This window comes from Diadema setosum, chromosome 19 (genome assembly GCF_964275005.1).
Source record: "Diadema setosum chromosome 19, eeDiaSeto1, whole genome shotgun sequence".
NCBI classification, from domain to species: domain Eukaryota; kingdom Metazoa; phylum Echinodermata; class Echinoidea; order Diadematoida; family Diadematidae; genus Diadema; species Diadema setosum.
The window spans coordinates 7,424,861-7,442,478 of record NC_092703.1 but is presented as its reverse complement, the minus strand read 5'-3'; the positions used below and the strand labels follow the sequence as shown (position 1 = coordinate 7,442,478).

At 39.1% G+C, this 17,618-nt stretch overlaps 1 protein-coding gene across 1 annotated transcript; it reads left to right on the top strand.

Moving 5' to 3' along the window:
* Window positions 1–9,821: 9,821 nt before the first annotated feature.
* LOC140243118 (bombesin receptor subtype-3-like) lies at window positions 9,822–10,709 on the top strand. Its single transcript, XM_072322847.1, has one exon. The coding sequence runs from the start codon at window positions 9,822–9,824 to the stop codon at window positions 10,707–10,709; it is 888 nt and encodes a 295-aa protein (XP_072178948.1).
* Window positions 10,710–17,618: the final 6,909 nt, after the last annotated feature.

Genomic DNA, 17,618 nt, shown 5'->3' with positions numbered 1-17,618 from the left:
AGTGTTTGACATTTTTTTGTCTACAATACCGGGTCGGATATTGGTGTTCCACTGAAAGAAGACACTACCATAGTGGAGTTTGCCTTCTTGCAGACGGCATGTGAGACTGGAACAAAAGCGTTGTGTCGCATTTCATTCGCATCAAAACGAGAAAACATTGTTGCCATCTAAAAAAGCAAAAACATTACACGGATGGTTCCTACTTTTTCAGGAATGACGCTGGTTCCTACTTTTTCAGGAATGACGCTGGAATGACAAAACATTTGCCCCCAAAGTGATACTGTGCCTTCAGGGTCAATGATTTTGAATTCTTATCATGACACTTACCCCCGTATTACGATGTTTCTAGTTATTGAATTTAGTATATTATAGTCATTTAGTACAGTTACTAGTGCCACTGTTATGATGCAAAAGTGAACTGAGACATTATTGTGTGGCTGTAAATGCCGCCTAATGATACAAAAAGTAGGAAAAAGTGATGTACTGGATTTTTGGAAGAGTTTATATTAACATATTTCTACAGAAAATGTCAACTGAAAAATATCAAGCGTGAGCCACGCAATCTATGAGTAGCTAAATTCTTATTAAGATCCAGTCAGTATTTTTTTTTTCCATTTTCGAAGCATTAGACATCATTTACAACCGCACTTATCTCATAGTTAACTTTTACACAACAACGGTACCACTAGTAGCCGTACTAAATGACCATAACTAGATTAAATTTCATAATAGGAAGAATAATTCATATCATGAATATAAATCAAACCCTACGGATGCACTTCGTCTGAAACATGCTACATATAGGAATGTATTAATTATCATTATTAAGACGAGAAAAGAGAAATATTCATCACAGATTTGCATGAAAGTGATAAACACATTATGTAAAAGGTAAATGGTAAGTCCCCTAAATGAAATATGAAAATATGATTGTTTAGGATAATCATGATATGGCAAAGATTTTTAGTGCGTATCTTTTAGTATCTGGTCTTAATTTGCAAAATATTCCACTTGTCAACAAATAATTTGAAAAATTTCTTGATGATGTAAATTGTAACTACTAATCTTTTACCCAACAAATTAAAACAAATGAAAAGAGCGGGGATTTAATGAAACACATATATATATATATATATATATATATATATATATATATATATATATATATATATACGTGTATATATATGATTTGGGAACCTCTTTCCCATATTCAATAAATCATTAAGCCAGAGCGATGTCCTCTGAAATATAAAAGTAGTAAATGCTACCCCTGTGTTTAAAATTGGTGACCCGTTGGGCGTGAGTAATATTATCACACAATGTCATGACTCTCCTCTGTTTCTAAATTAAAGAAAAAAAAATGCACGAATTGTTTCCTTGTTCTGATGCATTGTGCTATTTTCTCAAACTCCAAATTCGATTTTCGTCACTCAAAACACATAATATTTTCCATGATATTGCTATAGGATTGCTTCGGCGATTGATACAGTGGACTCCCGTTATAAGGAAGTCTTCGGGACCGGCAGTTTTCTTTCGTTATATCGAAATTTCGTTGTATAACCGAACAAATAAACAATAAAAATACATAAAGTGGATAATGTAGAGGCCTGAATTTTTACTTCGCTGTAACCGGAATTTCGTTATAACTGTGCTCGCTATAATGGGAGTGCACTGTAATCATAATATGCACACTATTGGTAAATACCTTGACCTGTCTCAAGACTTCTACACCATCGATCAGTATAATGTCATCGGCATTATGGTAAAAGGGGCAGGCCTTGGTCTGATTCCCTGACTACCTCTTGAAAAAAAAGTTCGTTTCGTTTAATGGTTTTGAATCTCATTTTTTACTTTTCCCTTTCTTATGGTGTTCCACAGGGCTCGTTATTTGTTCGGCTGTTGTTTATAAAATTCATCTAACTTGCTGTTGACTTGAATATGTTTTTTTTTTCTCGTATCGTGAACCAAAAGTGCTGCTCGAAACAATAAACACGAAACTTATTTCATTTGGGTTATGACGGTTAAACAAACTTTGTTTTAATATGCACACTGAAGTAAATGTTATATAACATGACACTGTTTCCATACCTGACAATATCTATTTTGACAGTGTAGCACTGGAACTTGTTAATTCAACTACTGTAGTACATTACTTTTTTGGTTTGACCATAGACGATAGATTTTCATGGAAACATCACGCTAGTCATTTTGGGATGTTGTTAAGGAGAAATGTGGGCATTTTGTGTGTACTGAAATTATTTTTCCTACTAAAACAATCTTTATCTTCTCCTATACCGTTATTGTATTCCTGCCTGTATTAGATAATTCATTCGAAGAGTATTTTCCCTTATTACAATGTTGTATTGATTTTCCATATCTATGTATGTAAATATACATGTCTTATACTGTAATTGAACTTTTATTGGAATTGAAATAATAAAATTGAAAAACAATAAAATGAACCAATATCTTGATAAATTATGTATAATTCAGAAGAGAGCGATAGGATCATACTATTATGACTTGTAATGATAGCTTATCCACAGCAAATATATCATTTTGTAATAGTAAAATATCTAAGTGATGTATAATATTTTCATATTGGACTCTTTTATTTAAGCTACATGCATGTAGTTTAAACAAAAGAGTCCGAAATAAAAGAAAGAAACTTATACCTTATATAAGAAAGTAACTTATTGTTGCGATTAGTATTATGGACATTTCCGTACCTCCGTACTTCCGTTATCAAAATAAATCTAATTCAATCTTTAAATCAAATCATTAGCATTGTTCACAGGTGTCTTGATCATGTTGATAGTGGCAGTAGAATTTAGATTGCTTCACTGTAGTTTTTTTTTTCTACGTTCATTTGAACATCGCTATGGACAGCTCAGGTGGCAACTTAATTGGGCCACAAAAATTATTCGGCAATGTTTGATTACTTTGCGAAACAGTGTAATTTGCAAGCTACTAGTACATCGACTAATTACCGCAGTCTGTTCTGTAATAAGATGGCATCTTCTAAGCATCGCATATGTTTACATGCTCGCACAGTTAACGAATGAGAGATCATAATGTCACGTGATATGAATGCGAGGGGAGAATGATAATGATTGATTGTTCTGCTCCTTGCCCCTTATTGCACTGTCGTTAGGTATGGTAGTCGTTTACGCGATTTTTTTTTTTCCCTCCTGATTAATAGTCTGTTCGATCAGGTTGTGTGATATTGTACAGCGCCACCATTTGTCCACTTTGTCGTGTCGATCAGACAGCCTCCGTTTCGTCGAGCCACTGGTCACGATCACTGACATCATGCATTCAGATTTTATGCATAATCATTTTCGCCGGAGATATTGCCCATGGCAACCCGAAGGCTGATCCAGACGGTTATAAATTGCACAAAAATCTATAAGACATAATGGACCAGACCTTTGGAACACACTTCCAGATTATGTTGAATCATGTAAAACGTTGTATTCTTTTAAGGACAGATTGAACACTATATGTCACTGTCAGACTATAATCTGTAAATATATAATCCGAATATAGATTTTGTTTTGTTTGATGAGTTTTTTTTTCCTGTGAATTAGATTAAAATCTACAGCAAATAGATACAATGTTAATGTGCCTATACCATTCATTTTACCCCCATTACCTTTATCATCACCACCATCACTCTCATCTTCATTATCACGTTTTTTTTTTCTCATCATCACCATGTTATCATCATAATCATAATTTACCATATCTTTATTTGTCTCAATATTATTCACTGCATTGTAAAACATAATGCATTTATATGCTCAGGTCTTTCCACCATTCTGTAGATGATATATATATATATATATATATATATATATATATATATATATATATATATATGAATGTAAGTAGGTTTCCAGGGCAGGCAGGTGTTCAAGCATCTGCTTATAGTGGCAGTCATTCTCCTGCATAATTTCTCAGGTAATTATTTTCAAATTTGGTAACACAATATATTTTGTTAATGGGATTAATTTACATTTCTTTATTCAGGTCATGCAATTTGTAACCTGTATTCTGATATTTTTTCTTGTGATATTGCTGAAAAGAGTTCTGATTTTATGTATGAAATTATGTTGGAAGAAAAAAACAAACAAGTTATTCTCACAATAGAGGCTCATCATCAGAATTGTTGCACTTGAGTTTGTGAGAGAGTTTACAATCAAGAATTCCTCTGTATGTTTAGGATGAATGACTTTTAAGAACCTATCAGCAGGTCTTTATGTCAATTGCACTTCAACGAGATGGAACACAACTAAGGCTTCGGTACGAATGACGCAGTGAGAATGGAAGTCTGACACGTGATTTACAGATTATAGTGTGAGCTTGTGGGGGAGCGATTGACCAAACCAACATCATTGATGTCTTTTAAACACTCCAACACACTCCTCTACTAGCGATGTCTACTGCCCTCTACATTTCGTTGAGGAGCAACCGCATGCTCGTTCGTTCCCGTTTTGCGTTGTCGTGTTGTGCGCATCACCTACAGAATACGTACCAACGTTGGCGCCTCCTTTCACGCAACATTTTCTTGCGTGGCGCCATCATGTACCGTCGGTCCGTGCAACGAAAATTAACCATTATACCACTGATGCGTCGCATCATGACGAAGAACATCGTTTTTCAAATGAACTTCGCTTTGCTTTCTTTTGCCTTTCTTGCATTATTTCTCAGTATTAAGGTAGAACTGAAGAGATGGTCCACATGGTAGATATCACAGTCACTGGTTACTGATAGTTCATTAACACTCGGTTTCTGTTTATGGTTATGAAGATAAGAATTCGAATCCCGTCCAGTTCTGGCATCATCGTGTGAGATGTTTTGTCCACGATGTACTACTTGATGCAGGTGTGTGAACGGGAACCCGGATATGCTGGAGCAATGATAGCGACGGAGATCTTTAAAAGTGCAGCGGCAACACTGAAACGCACTGAAGACGCATCCTTAGTAAATTAGATAGAAGATATTAGACCATATTGTTATCCTTATTGTCATTATTAGCAACTTTGTTTCTTAATTTGTCTTGCCATTTTAAAGGGATTGTACAGTATTGGTGGAGATGAGAATTGGGCTTTTAACTTTTTGCGAGATACCAAGAAAGCACTTATGATATAGTACAGAGCATACCATTTTAAGAGGAAGTCAAAGTTTAGTTGATGAAAATCGGGTTTGGAATGACTGAAACATCCAAAAACAAAGTAAAACAAAGCGATCGTAATAAAGTGTGGGTCCCACACTTTATAATAATCGCTCTTTTTTGATATCTCAGCCATTTCAAAACCAATTTTCATCAAATAAACACTGAATTCCTCATAGAATTACATGCTCTTTCATATTTCATAAGAGGTTTCTCATTTTCTCACCAAAACATGTTAGAAACCCGAAATTAGGCACCAACCAGAACTATACGATCCCTTTAATGTTAGCGTACGCTTAGCATGTCACTTTAAGCTCCAGTTTCTGCTTGCGGCATGTTGTAAAAGCCATCGCAGTTTTGACAGCATAACGCAAACTCTCCATTAACGGGTTAACACAGAGAAGTGCCTGGCGGCACATACACACTCTCCACAATAGACCGGGTCAAGACGAGTTTAGCTAAGGTTTTAAAAAGGGGTTTGAATTAAATGTCATAGTCTGTTACCTCAGGTTCAAATCAGTAGAGTGGTTATCCAATGATTATACAGTGATGCCGTCATCAGCGGAATGTCCGTCATTTTCTTGGGTTGTTTTGTTTTTGTTTTTGTGTTTTTTTTTTAATGGTCAAGATTCAAACGTTTGTTGATGTAAGCACTGTTGCGTCAATGAATGGATGTATTCATTTACATGGACATATGGGTAGACGGAAATGTTCCCCTTTCGGTTGCACAACAAGGCAATGGAATCGTATTTTTTTTTTACTTGTTATCTTTTCGAGGTGTATATATATATATATATATATATATATATATATATATATATATATATATATATTTACAGTTTTAGACGAATGCTATTCATGATGTGGCAAGTAAAAAAGTAAGAAATAAAAAGAACACAGAAAATTAATCATGTAAATAAAAATGAATAAAACTCTTATGACTGTCCGCCAAAAAAGTCTGGATTTGCATAACTTAGATGAGGTCTTTTTTCCATTAAAAAAAAAAGAAAGAATGTATTCCAGGGCGCTATATCTTCAAGACGCTTCCAATTGCTTAAAGTTGCAAAATATAAAAAATAAAAAAAACAAACCAAACCAAACCAAACAAATAAACTCCGCCTTTAGAAGAGAAACAACATCGGCTCTTCTAAGTTCACATCTTTCTTTTTAGTATAGTTCATTCTATACAATTAGCCAAGTTCTCATTTTCCCCTATTCTTCATGGCTACGTTTAGATTTCAGAATTGTGCTTCGAAGGGTTGCATGACGTATATCACTTCGTTTCTCATAATTTTTCGAAAATCTCGATCACTGGTATTTCATACTTAAAAAAAAATTCTGTTGTTATGCACAATTTCATACTTAAAAAAAAAAATCTGTTGTTATGCACAATAGTGCGTGTAACTTCAGCAAAGTCGTAGAAATACTTCCTATTTAAAGACGGTGTATTGCAAGTGCAATTAGACGCAAATCAAAACTCGGTCAGAAGGATGTATAAGTATACTGTGCCTGAAATGAGTTTCCCGTTCATAATGCTATTATTTTGATAACATTTTGCGTTTGCATATCAGTTTATATCAAATTGTGTTCGATCCTGAGCTGACTTTGTGTGACCAATAAGGATGGTATTGTTTGTGAGCAAACGAACACTGGCTTCGAATCGAGGAGCTTAAGATGGTGTGTCCTATGCATCATCCACTGGACCAATAGCAGCTACTCACTATCATATTCATATGTTACACTCTATGAAACTACACCATTCCTACAGGGCAGTCTCTACATTTCTGTCTTGTCTGCTCTTCTGGGATTATACAAGCGGCTGACACGATGCTATTGACAGTGCAAATAGGGCTGGAGTGTTATTTGTGACTTATTGTGATTTATTACTTCCTTCGATTGTTCAGGACCTTGCTAGGCGATTGATAAAAGAATGAAGAAAACGTCCATGAATGCCAGTACCGAGTGGGATCTAGCTTCGCGATGATTAAAAAAAATACTGCATGATGAAGGCCCTACTATAGTAACAGGTGCACACGCACGCAAGAGCAAAAATGAGCAAGTATTCCTTCAGGAGGATATTGAAAGATTCAATGGACGAAATAACAGTACAATGAATTAAAAGCAAACATTTTATGAATCGTCTAGTATGCATCTTAACATACCTCCCCCACACCCAGTAACGAAAACGAGGAACTACCGAAATCCATAAGTTAACCTATGTTAAATAATTACGTGTATATGACTGGAAGTTCGCGAGGGCCAATCTTATTTTCTGTATTGGCGTAAAGAGATAGTCATTGGTCAATAATCCACACGTGGGTGTTAGAGTTGTCCACCAATCAAAAGGCGACAAGGAGGCGTGGCTTAGAGAAGTATTGATCGTGCGCATCTGATGAGTGCTGTTATTGCACGCTCGCTTTCGCGGCGGCTAAATGCGAGCGAGCGACGACGCTCCGACCGTCTGCACTTGTCAATATTATGTCCACATGTGTTTGAGCGCGCGTAGTGGATAGCATTAAATAGGATATCAGCGGTCTGATTTGCTCAGGTGAATACTTTCCTCTTTTTTTCCTTTCGCTCAACTGACTACCTCATTCTGGCTGGGGTTTTCGCCAGCATCCGTACTGTTGTGTTTGTCGAGATTTATAACAAATCGGCATCGATTGCGCTGATGCTTCACTTCGTTGCAACTTCTCAACGTCTCTGATGGCATTGTGCGCAGACGACTAGTGTATAGGATAATGCCCAGTTGAAAAGTTGGCGGCGGGTCATTCGCATCAGCATTATTACAAGGAGACTTCAACGGTGGTGGAGCATTCGCGTTTCGGCCTCCCAACAAATTAAACGCTCAGTGTCGGTCGCATAGATAAAAGGACCCATTTTGTGAAGGCGAAATATTATTTGTCATAACAGCATGTGACGAAATGTCTGACGTTAGAATCTCTAACTGGATCGCTCTTGTTCTCAGTATGTTGATTGACGTTGAATGCAGACCTCCTTTACTCCGCTAAATTATCTAAACTGATCAGGACGCCTGCACTCAAACAGTTTTTAGGAAAAATTTGTAGCTAATCTCGTGAAGATTAACACACTTTGCTGGCATCATACTTCTTCTTGAACTGCAGTTATCCACTGTATTATCAACAAAATCTCATCGAATGACGAGGAAAGACAGTATGTTCGAATTTAACGTAGCGTCATCTAAAAGTGTGACCATTCTATTGTGTAATCTGCCTCGAGAGATATAGAGGGGGAAAAGGAACCTAGATAACCTCTCATTAATCTTCAGGACGGTTCGTCGATACTATATGCAAAATTGATATGGTATCTTGCCTTGACGTTCTCTTTTGACATTCGAAAATTTCGTCATCATTCCTGAGCTGTTGCTAAGGAGAAACTTTGCTCAGCTGGCTGGACGCTGGACACCCTCAATGTCTGCTCCTCGCTCTCCACAGTTTTCACGAGATGAAAGCTGCAACGGTTCGCGTACTACATGAAGGGTGGATGTGTTAGTGTCCACTTTTTCCCGGAATAAGGACGAGTACCCTCTCTCTCTACACACAAACAAATATATACACGTGGTCTTCTTCGCAATGAATTACGGGACTTTGTACGTGCGGCTTATGCAAACTGTAATATAAGCCGGTGGAGCTTTAGCCGGACGAGAGACCGTCGGTGGAATAATATTATGGCAAAAGAATAATTTCTTACAGTATGATTCCGAATGTTGTGCAGTCACCGAGCGCCAATGTGTATTGCAATGTGTACAGGAATTGGAGAGTTGACACAATAGCGTCAGACTACGAAGGGAGTAATAACAAGGGAAATCGCAAAACTGCTGGAGTAGGTGCAGACTTTGCCGTCTCTCGCAAACAATAATTACCACCAATGAGCGTTTCTCGTTTCAGCGTGAGTCATCTTCTGCGCAACATAGCGGCGAGAGAAAGACTACCACTAACACCATTGTACGAAACGTCACCAATCATTTCAATAACAATAAAAAATCTGCGAGTCTTGCAGGCCAATAACAAAACAAATCGAGAAACACTTCTATACTCGGCGAATCGTGACCGAGTCTGGGGATCAGGGGATTGTACTACATAAGGGCTGTCACAGCATTAAAGACACGTGGCATTATTACCTCCTTTTGTCCTGACGAGAATTCACTCCGTCGACAAGCTCAGCTCAGACGATTGACGATGTTTTTCTTCTTGTAACGGTGGGGGAAAAGGCCGATTATCAGGGATTTATGTTGTGGATTACTGCTGCAAATATACAAACCTTGAAAGTTTTCGGACTGTTAGTTGCTGACCAGGACCTCCCATTGGTAATCAATAAAGTTCAGATTAGACTTCTATCTTTCTAAATGGATACACACATTCAAAGTATAAAGAAATGATATGATTAAAGGTTAGTTTACTGCATTAAAACCTGAGTAATTCATCACTTTCTCAGGTAGGACAGTAGTTAAATGACAGTTTGAACGAAAATTTGTGTCTTTATCTTTATCACGACAAAATTACATGCCATAAAAGAATTTCTTATTCACGGATCGTTTTGTCGGTACATTTATTCTATTGAACAATATTTGTGACACTTGGTAGCATCTTTGTTGATCTCAAACGCCTTTTGACTGGTTGAAAAGATGGAGCAGGTTAGCTACCAGCGGATTGAGACCACAATCCACCCTGTCTCGGCGGGATTTGCCTTCAACGTCGGCATGGACAACGTGACGGACATGTTCGGGAACGGGACGGACATGTTCGGGAACGGAACGATCACACCGCCCATCATCGTACCCCAGCTCACTTTTCTCGAGTGCTTCGAAATCTTCTGGCTCGTCGTGATCGGCATCTGTGGCGTGGTCGGAAACAGCACACTCATCTACAGCGTCTTGCTTAACTCGGAGATGCGCAGTGTGCCCAACCTCCTCATCGCCAACGTGGCGGTCGGCGACCTACTCGTGCTCTCACTCAACGTGCCGCTGACGATTCTGGCCTACGTGAAGCAGAGCTTCTTGCTGGGGGAGATGATGTGTAAGCTCATCACCTTCCTACCCGTCGTGTCGGAGGGCGTCTCAGTGTTCACCTTCACGGCGTTGAGCTTCGATCGCTACAAGGCCATCGTGCGGCCCATGCAGCGGCGCCGTCGGCCCGTGGTTCGGCGCACGTGCCTCGTGGCGATCTGCATCTGGCTGTTCGCAATATGTTTCGGCCTCCCGTCCATCTTTCTCGCCTACCTGAGCTACGACTACCCGCCCCTGGTTCTCTGCTTCACCCTGCCGCACTTCACCTTGCAGGCCCGGATTTACGAAGTGATGCGCTGTCTTATCATGTACGTTATCCCTCTGTCTGTCATCACCTGTTACTACTGTCTGATCGCTATCCAGCTCTTCCGCAGCTCGCGAGACATGCCCGGCGAGGGTCATCAAGAGAGTAAGCAGGCCCGAGCCCGACGGCGACTGGCCAAGGCAGTGCTCGTTCTTGTCTTCATCTTTGGTTTCTGCTGGTTTCCTCATTTCCTGAGAAGGTAGGCCATCATTTCACATTACATATGTGCTGAGTATAGCATCCAACAGTTTTACAAACTTATGTTGAATTTTGATTCTACCTCCATTCTTTCATTATTTCTTGACGCTGTAGATGAAGAGAGAGTGTATGATGGTGCGTGTGAGGACGTAATAACACTTTTAAGTTTTTTTTTTTCTCTTCCGCTGTGGGCATTCCTCGTTCTTACACCGGGGGAAAAAAGAATCCAATTAACTTTAAAAGCAGGAGTATTAGCGCGGAATGCGCGCGCAGCGTATCCCCATATAGAAGCTCAACAGTCGCTACCAAAGCTCAGATAAGCCTTTAAGCTCATCATCTCCACAGAGAACGTTGGCTGCTTGTTGTAGATAGAATCAGGGAACGAACTTTTACAAGTGCAGCCGGTTGTTATGCATTCTAGCCAGAGAGAAGTTACATGACAGGTCAAATATCTCACACCATAATCGCGTAAATAATGGTCCCATGACATTTGCTCCTACGACAATTACTCCCATGAATCGAATACTCTAAACGAAACATAAAGTTTACCCTCAGACATAACCCTAATCCAAATCCTCACATCAAACTAAACGTAAAACCTTATCACAACCCCGACCCTAAACCTATGTCCTTGGCGAAAATAGGACCGGAGCAATTGTCGTGCACCGTGAATAATGCACGTCTTACTACATACAAACTGTAACAAAACGGACCGGTGTGAATCCCGTTGACAAGATTGAGGTCCCTTGGAATACTTAAAGGAGACCTCCAGATGATGTTTAGACTTGTGCATATAAACACTGATCTATCAATTGGTTACACATGTTGTGCTGTGTACATAGTTGTAGAAGCTGTAGTGATTGAGTGAGGAATAGGCATGTTTTCAAAATTGATAACATGATTGATCACAACGAACGAGGATGATGACGTAGCAGCTTCACATAGGAATGCATGATTGTGTGCCCAGGGAAGCGGAGCAAAAGAAGAAAGCGTGAAAATTGGTACAATTGAGAACTTGTTAAATGATTGGTATTGTAATGAATTGACAGTTACTACATGACTGAAATATTATGTGAGCCTCGTAAGTCATCATCTTTTTTGAGTGTATGATATTTTGGGGTTTTCAGAGTATTGGTTTATCTCGTCAAGGACAGCAATAAAGTTTGCAAATCTATACAAAGCACTATTGATTTTGTGCTACATGATGTGAAAATGATGCAAATGCTCCGGAATCGCCTTATGAGGCAATTTCGGTTTGTGTGTATAATGCGACAGTATTTTAGCAAAGCTACTTTTGATGATCTTACAGCACACTACAGACGTCAGATGCCAGGAAGAATTTGTTTAGAGTCGTGTTTTTTGTTGTTGTTGTTTTTTATATAAGCTAGCATGGTAGTTTAAAAGATATTGGCGCCCTTTCCAGTCCTACCCACTATCAACCAAAATTAGGTTTCGTTGGTATTGGATAATGACAAGTTGTACCGGGGGAAAATGGTAGAATTCAGATTGGTTCAAACTTTTCAGAGGTGTATAGCGGTATAAAAAAACCTTTGAAGCTGGGAATTTCCAGGGGTCACGCTGTTATCAAAGATGCAACAAGAAATATGGACCACTCATAGATATTTATATATTTCATAAGCGCTTTTTTTTTAACATTCGGTGTGGGTTGTCATATGATTACAACCACGTTGAACATTATTTCGTAAACCCCCATGTATTGAAAACGATGTACATTACCTTTGAGGGCTACAGTGTAAATTGCATGTCCTTCCGGACACTTGTACCGGAAGTATAGTGGCGATAGAGGCGAGGCGCCTTACTACCGGTACTAGGGTCCTACATGCATAAGTTAATGAACAATTTCACCGCAAAGGTAACAATGATGAAAATTGCAATTGATATTGTTTGAGCTATTAATGGCATTTAAATCATTCGTTAGAATGGAGCACAGTTGGACATCTTGTGATGAACACTGTACAATAGCAGCGATACAATCGTGATAGTGTTGATGAAGACAGTCGTGATCAAGAGATGGTGGTGATAAATATCAATACCCTTTACGATGTGCACCAACTAGAAGGAAAGCCCAATCGAGTACAGGTTTACTTGTACAGCTTTGAAATATCAATTTATTTCGAGGGGTTTAATTGTTGGTCTACGCTTCAGCAGGTACGTAAAATTGGACGCATGGCGAACAGACCATATCAATTGTGTTGCTTTAAACCTGCTTATTCAATGCCCATCTCCACCCCACCCCGTCCCCTCCATGACAGCACGCGGGTTTGCGCCTTTTGCCAAAAACGGCCGTAGGCGTATATAGCGCACACTGCGTGCAAGCCTCTGGTTCGTAGTGAAATTACATCCATTTCCAGTCTTCGTTCAATCCATTAATTGGACATTCTGTTGTTTTCTATCAACAGTGTGTCGCTGTTAGAGTGATGCTGTTTCCCCAGCGGACCCATCCAGGACTTCGATCACTGAGTGCGATTTTCTTTTGAGTGGTCATCGTGAAACCCTGGCGAGCGAGCACACTCGCCCTCTCCTTCTGGAATACAAGAATTGTTAAAATTTGGTCTTGAACAGCGCGGAATCTTGTTACCTTTTATTACCTGGAAATGGGCTAGACTATATGGGCAACCGCGAAACCGTCAACCCGTTATCAAGCTGAAACAGGGTCTCCAAACGCTTTTAAGAAATAGAAAAGCAAACCAAAATAAACAAACAAACACCCCCCCCCCCAAAAAAAAAAAAATAGAATAAAAGTCCCACTCCACTCACATCTCCTTAGTTTCCACGAGGACACGTAACTCAAGAACCACTGAGAAAAGTAAAGATGCCATCGAGCTAATTTATTTCTTTGCTACTAGTCCTATATTTAAAACATCAAATTCGTGTAAAGTCAACGCTCCTATACCAGACAATAGAAACTATAGGGATAACAGATATCAATCTACGAAATCCTATTCTTGGAGAAGAGTGCATTTATAGAAGGGAAATAAAACAGAAAAAGAGAGAAGCACATATCTATATCCACCATGGGAAGGGAGAGAACTCAGACAGAGTCCCGCAAAGTTCGAAGCAAAGCGTGGAAAGAGATCAGAGCATATTACGTCAAACTTTCACCACGGAACTACAACAATCATTATCCACGTGCCAAAGATGTATATTTCAATTTGATTATTTGTTGTTGTTTTATCCCTACTCGAGACACTGGTAAACCGTTCTTTGATTCGAGAATGAAGAAAGGTCGCATATAGCCGTCTACTATAGACCATTACTATAGGAGATGGCCAATACTATTTAAATCAGCTATACAAGCATACATCATTGATTCATGCGCATAAGTTTTCCGCATATCAAGGAAAAGCAATCTCAACAGACACTAACAAACAACAATGATAGAAAAAACCCTGAAATAATCTGTTTTGACGAATTATGTAATCTAGAAGGACATACACATGCTGTCACGTTGACACAAAACATTCCTTTAAGAATAATCTATTCGCATTGCCAATTGAACTTTTCCCAGATAAACGTTTTCTACACCGGAGAACCAAAAATGTTTCCCTCATGACAGTGTTGATAGATTGTCGATTTTTTTTTTTCACCCCAAACGCCTGTGGGCAAGGCCAGATAATATTGATGTCTCGCATAATTGCAGATAACCTTGGATATACTGGCTGATATTAACGACGTATTGCAATTATCATTCGAATTGATTGAGGCACTGACTGGGCATGACATCAAACGTCAGAAACAGAAACGGTTACCTCCTAATCGTCACAGAGTGGACCTGAACCTGTTGATCAATATAGATGAAATCGGGTTTCCTCGGATTTACAGATCTTTCATTATCATAATGATAATTCATATACTTTCTTTTTGAGGCTCGAGAGTGAAATACTATCAAATTTACCGGCACGAGGTAAAATGGAATTCTAAAAAAACCGAAGAATTGATTGGCCCAACTTATTGTCTTTCATTTCAGAGGTTTGCTATTCATCATTCACACACACTCAAAAAAATATAGATACGAAGAGCAAACATTGAAAGATATTTAAGGCTTGCGTAGACGCCGGGAGAAAAAAAAAAGAAGATAAATGCGCGCAAGAGGTTGAAAAACTTGTTCCCTCACAAAATTGACTGTCTAAAACTTTACTAATTTCTTCTGTCCATTTGATCTCAAGTCATTTATAGCTCTGTAATATCCTTTGAGACAATGGAAAACTCGAGTCAATTCAACACACCACATTAGTGAAGGACCGATGTCCATTTCAGCTATATTGCCACTCAAACATTAATCGTTTTACGCATTCGCCGAGCTCTGACTTGTTATCACACATGTCAGAAACGTAATACTCTTTGCTTGCTTTTATCTCGGTCCGCGAATATTAATTATCCCATCCGGGCGTTACTCCTTGCAATTAAAATAGGCCCAGCATTTAAACACTCTAACAAATTGATATACCAGAACGTTGACACAAAATAGCAGCAGCTGGACTACCTTATTACTTAAGTGTAACAAAGTCTGAGACCATAGCAAGAAGGCAAAATGTATGATTGTATACCTACACCTATACGTCGAGCATCCACGTCGCAGAACACTTAACTGAGTTAATGGTCTCTGGGATCAATGCGCGCAGCCAATTTGCGAAATAAGGTAAAGTAACATTACGACAGGTCGGACGTTATTTTTGCATTCTGAAGGTGGCGACGAAGATATCCAACCCCTTTATGAGGCTTCCATCGATTCAGTGAGAACTATCAATAGCACGTAATTTTGATTGGAGAGACACATTGCCATAATGGAGGGGCCCCACAGGCTGTGGATAGTGATAACTAACCTCGCTGTCAATAGTTGTCTTCGTTCTCACCGTGGTATCGAAAGTAGGCAGGTAGGAATAATGTATTAAAGATACAGCTTGCGTTGTGGTGATGGGAGTGGTAGAGGGGTTAAACAGAAGCAAATGGTGTTCATTACCGACACAATGTCATGGTGTGGTTCAAGAATCCGAAAATGAAATCAGGTTTGTTATTATGAAGGTCTGTTAATCCGAAAATGAGAAGAAAAAAAAAAGGTGCGTAGTATCGAACGTATGGAATTACGAACCTTGTTTTGTGGGTTTAAGGAGCGACGAGTCTCCGGAAAGACAACCCTTCAGAATAACGAACCTTCGGAATAATGAACCTTCGGAATAACGAATCGTAACTTCTTGTAGTTATCTCCACATTGGAATCCCATAAATATGCCAAAAGAAGCATTCAAACAAAGAAAGCCAACCAAACAACCAGCCAACCAACTAACAAACAAACCAACGACAGCAAAACAAAGAAACAAGCGAAACAAAACAAAACAAAGAATGAATACTCTAAGCCTATCCGCAGCCTTGACCAGGCCGTGTGTAACAGCGAAGAAACTCAAGGTCAGTGGAGTGCTGTAACAGCAGCGTATTTCTATGAGGTTGTATTGATAACTTTAATGTATACACAAGGTCTCCATCATGTTTTACGTCATTGGTGTCAGTTAGCTTCTACTGCGTCAGGGTCTGGTCTGATCGCACAATATCACTGTATTGGTACTTGATAAACATTGCATGGTGCTGTGATGGTAATGATCATCCTTTTCGTAGTTCTCAAAAACACGAAGTAGCACTTTATGCATGACATACTGTTTGACGCTGCTTTAATCAAGTACTAAGAAATGTGAAATTGCAAAAAAACAAACAAACAAACAAACAAACAAACTGAGCAGGAGGGGTGTGGGGAATAGCTTTGCACCCCCTACAGAGAAGACCCTCTTTACAATAATTGCACGTATATCCCAATCGAACAATCTACGTATGTTTGTTCAAGACAAAGATGTACAAAACTGTGGACTGCCAGAACAACTTGACAGTGTCATCAAATGCAAATTATAACTGAAAATGGTTCACGAATTTTAACATTTTGATTGTTTTGTCGTATGTAATTACATATAGGATACAGCTACTTCATCTTCTTTAACTCTTGATGATATACAGTCATATCGCTTAAAAAACAACAACTGTAGCATAAAGCACCAATTACATCGGAAAAAAAATGAGACTTGACTATTCAAAAAGATGCAAAAAAAATGCTTACAAAAATTACAATGACATAATAGCGATTATATCATTAAATGTGATAAGTTCAAAAGACTGCATAATAGGAGTGACCTTCTGATCAGCCAAGAAACTAACCAAAGGAGTGGAATGGACGGAGTTTAACGTAACAAAAATGGTGAGGATATTTAGCGTGAAATAGTCGTATGGGTACAGCGTCGGGGATAGCGTCGTGTAACCCTCATATTAAAGTTGGTAATTGAGTACCGGTGATTTCTATTCACCATCATCGCTTACTGTGACAGTCAGCAAGTTGTCTATCAAGCTCACCCTAGCCTACCCCGTTAATTAATCAGCTTAAACACCTGCACTTCCGAAACCACCCCTTTTTTATCGGGCCCATGTCGTAATTAGTTCACGGTCACTGCTAGCCAGGTAGCAAGGTTGGCAGAGTGCAGGAGTCTCGCCACAATACGCCAACCGCCACGCGAGCAACAGACGTATAATGACGTACATTTCCAGCATGAAACTGCGTCCCAAACTACGCACGACATTCGCGCCAAGGCCGTTGCTCATTCCAGCGTCGTAGAGAATGCAGCTTATCATATTTTGTTTCCTTTGTGCTTTTTCATTCAATGTCACATCGGGTTTGCTCCTGTAAATGATTAATGATATAGACGTGGCGCCACGTTGCGTTGGAGTCTTCATCTCTCTTAGCAGTAAACACATGCCATAATTTCTGTCCTGTGATTGAACCAAATCAAAGTACACCCGTACATGTAGTTCTGTGTTGGATGGTGTTCGTAAACACATGACTATGAAAGAAAAAAAAAA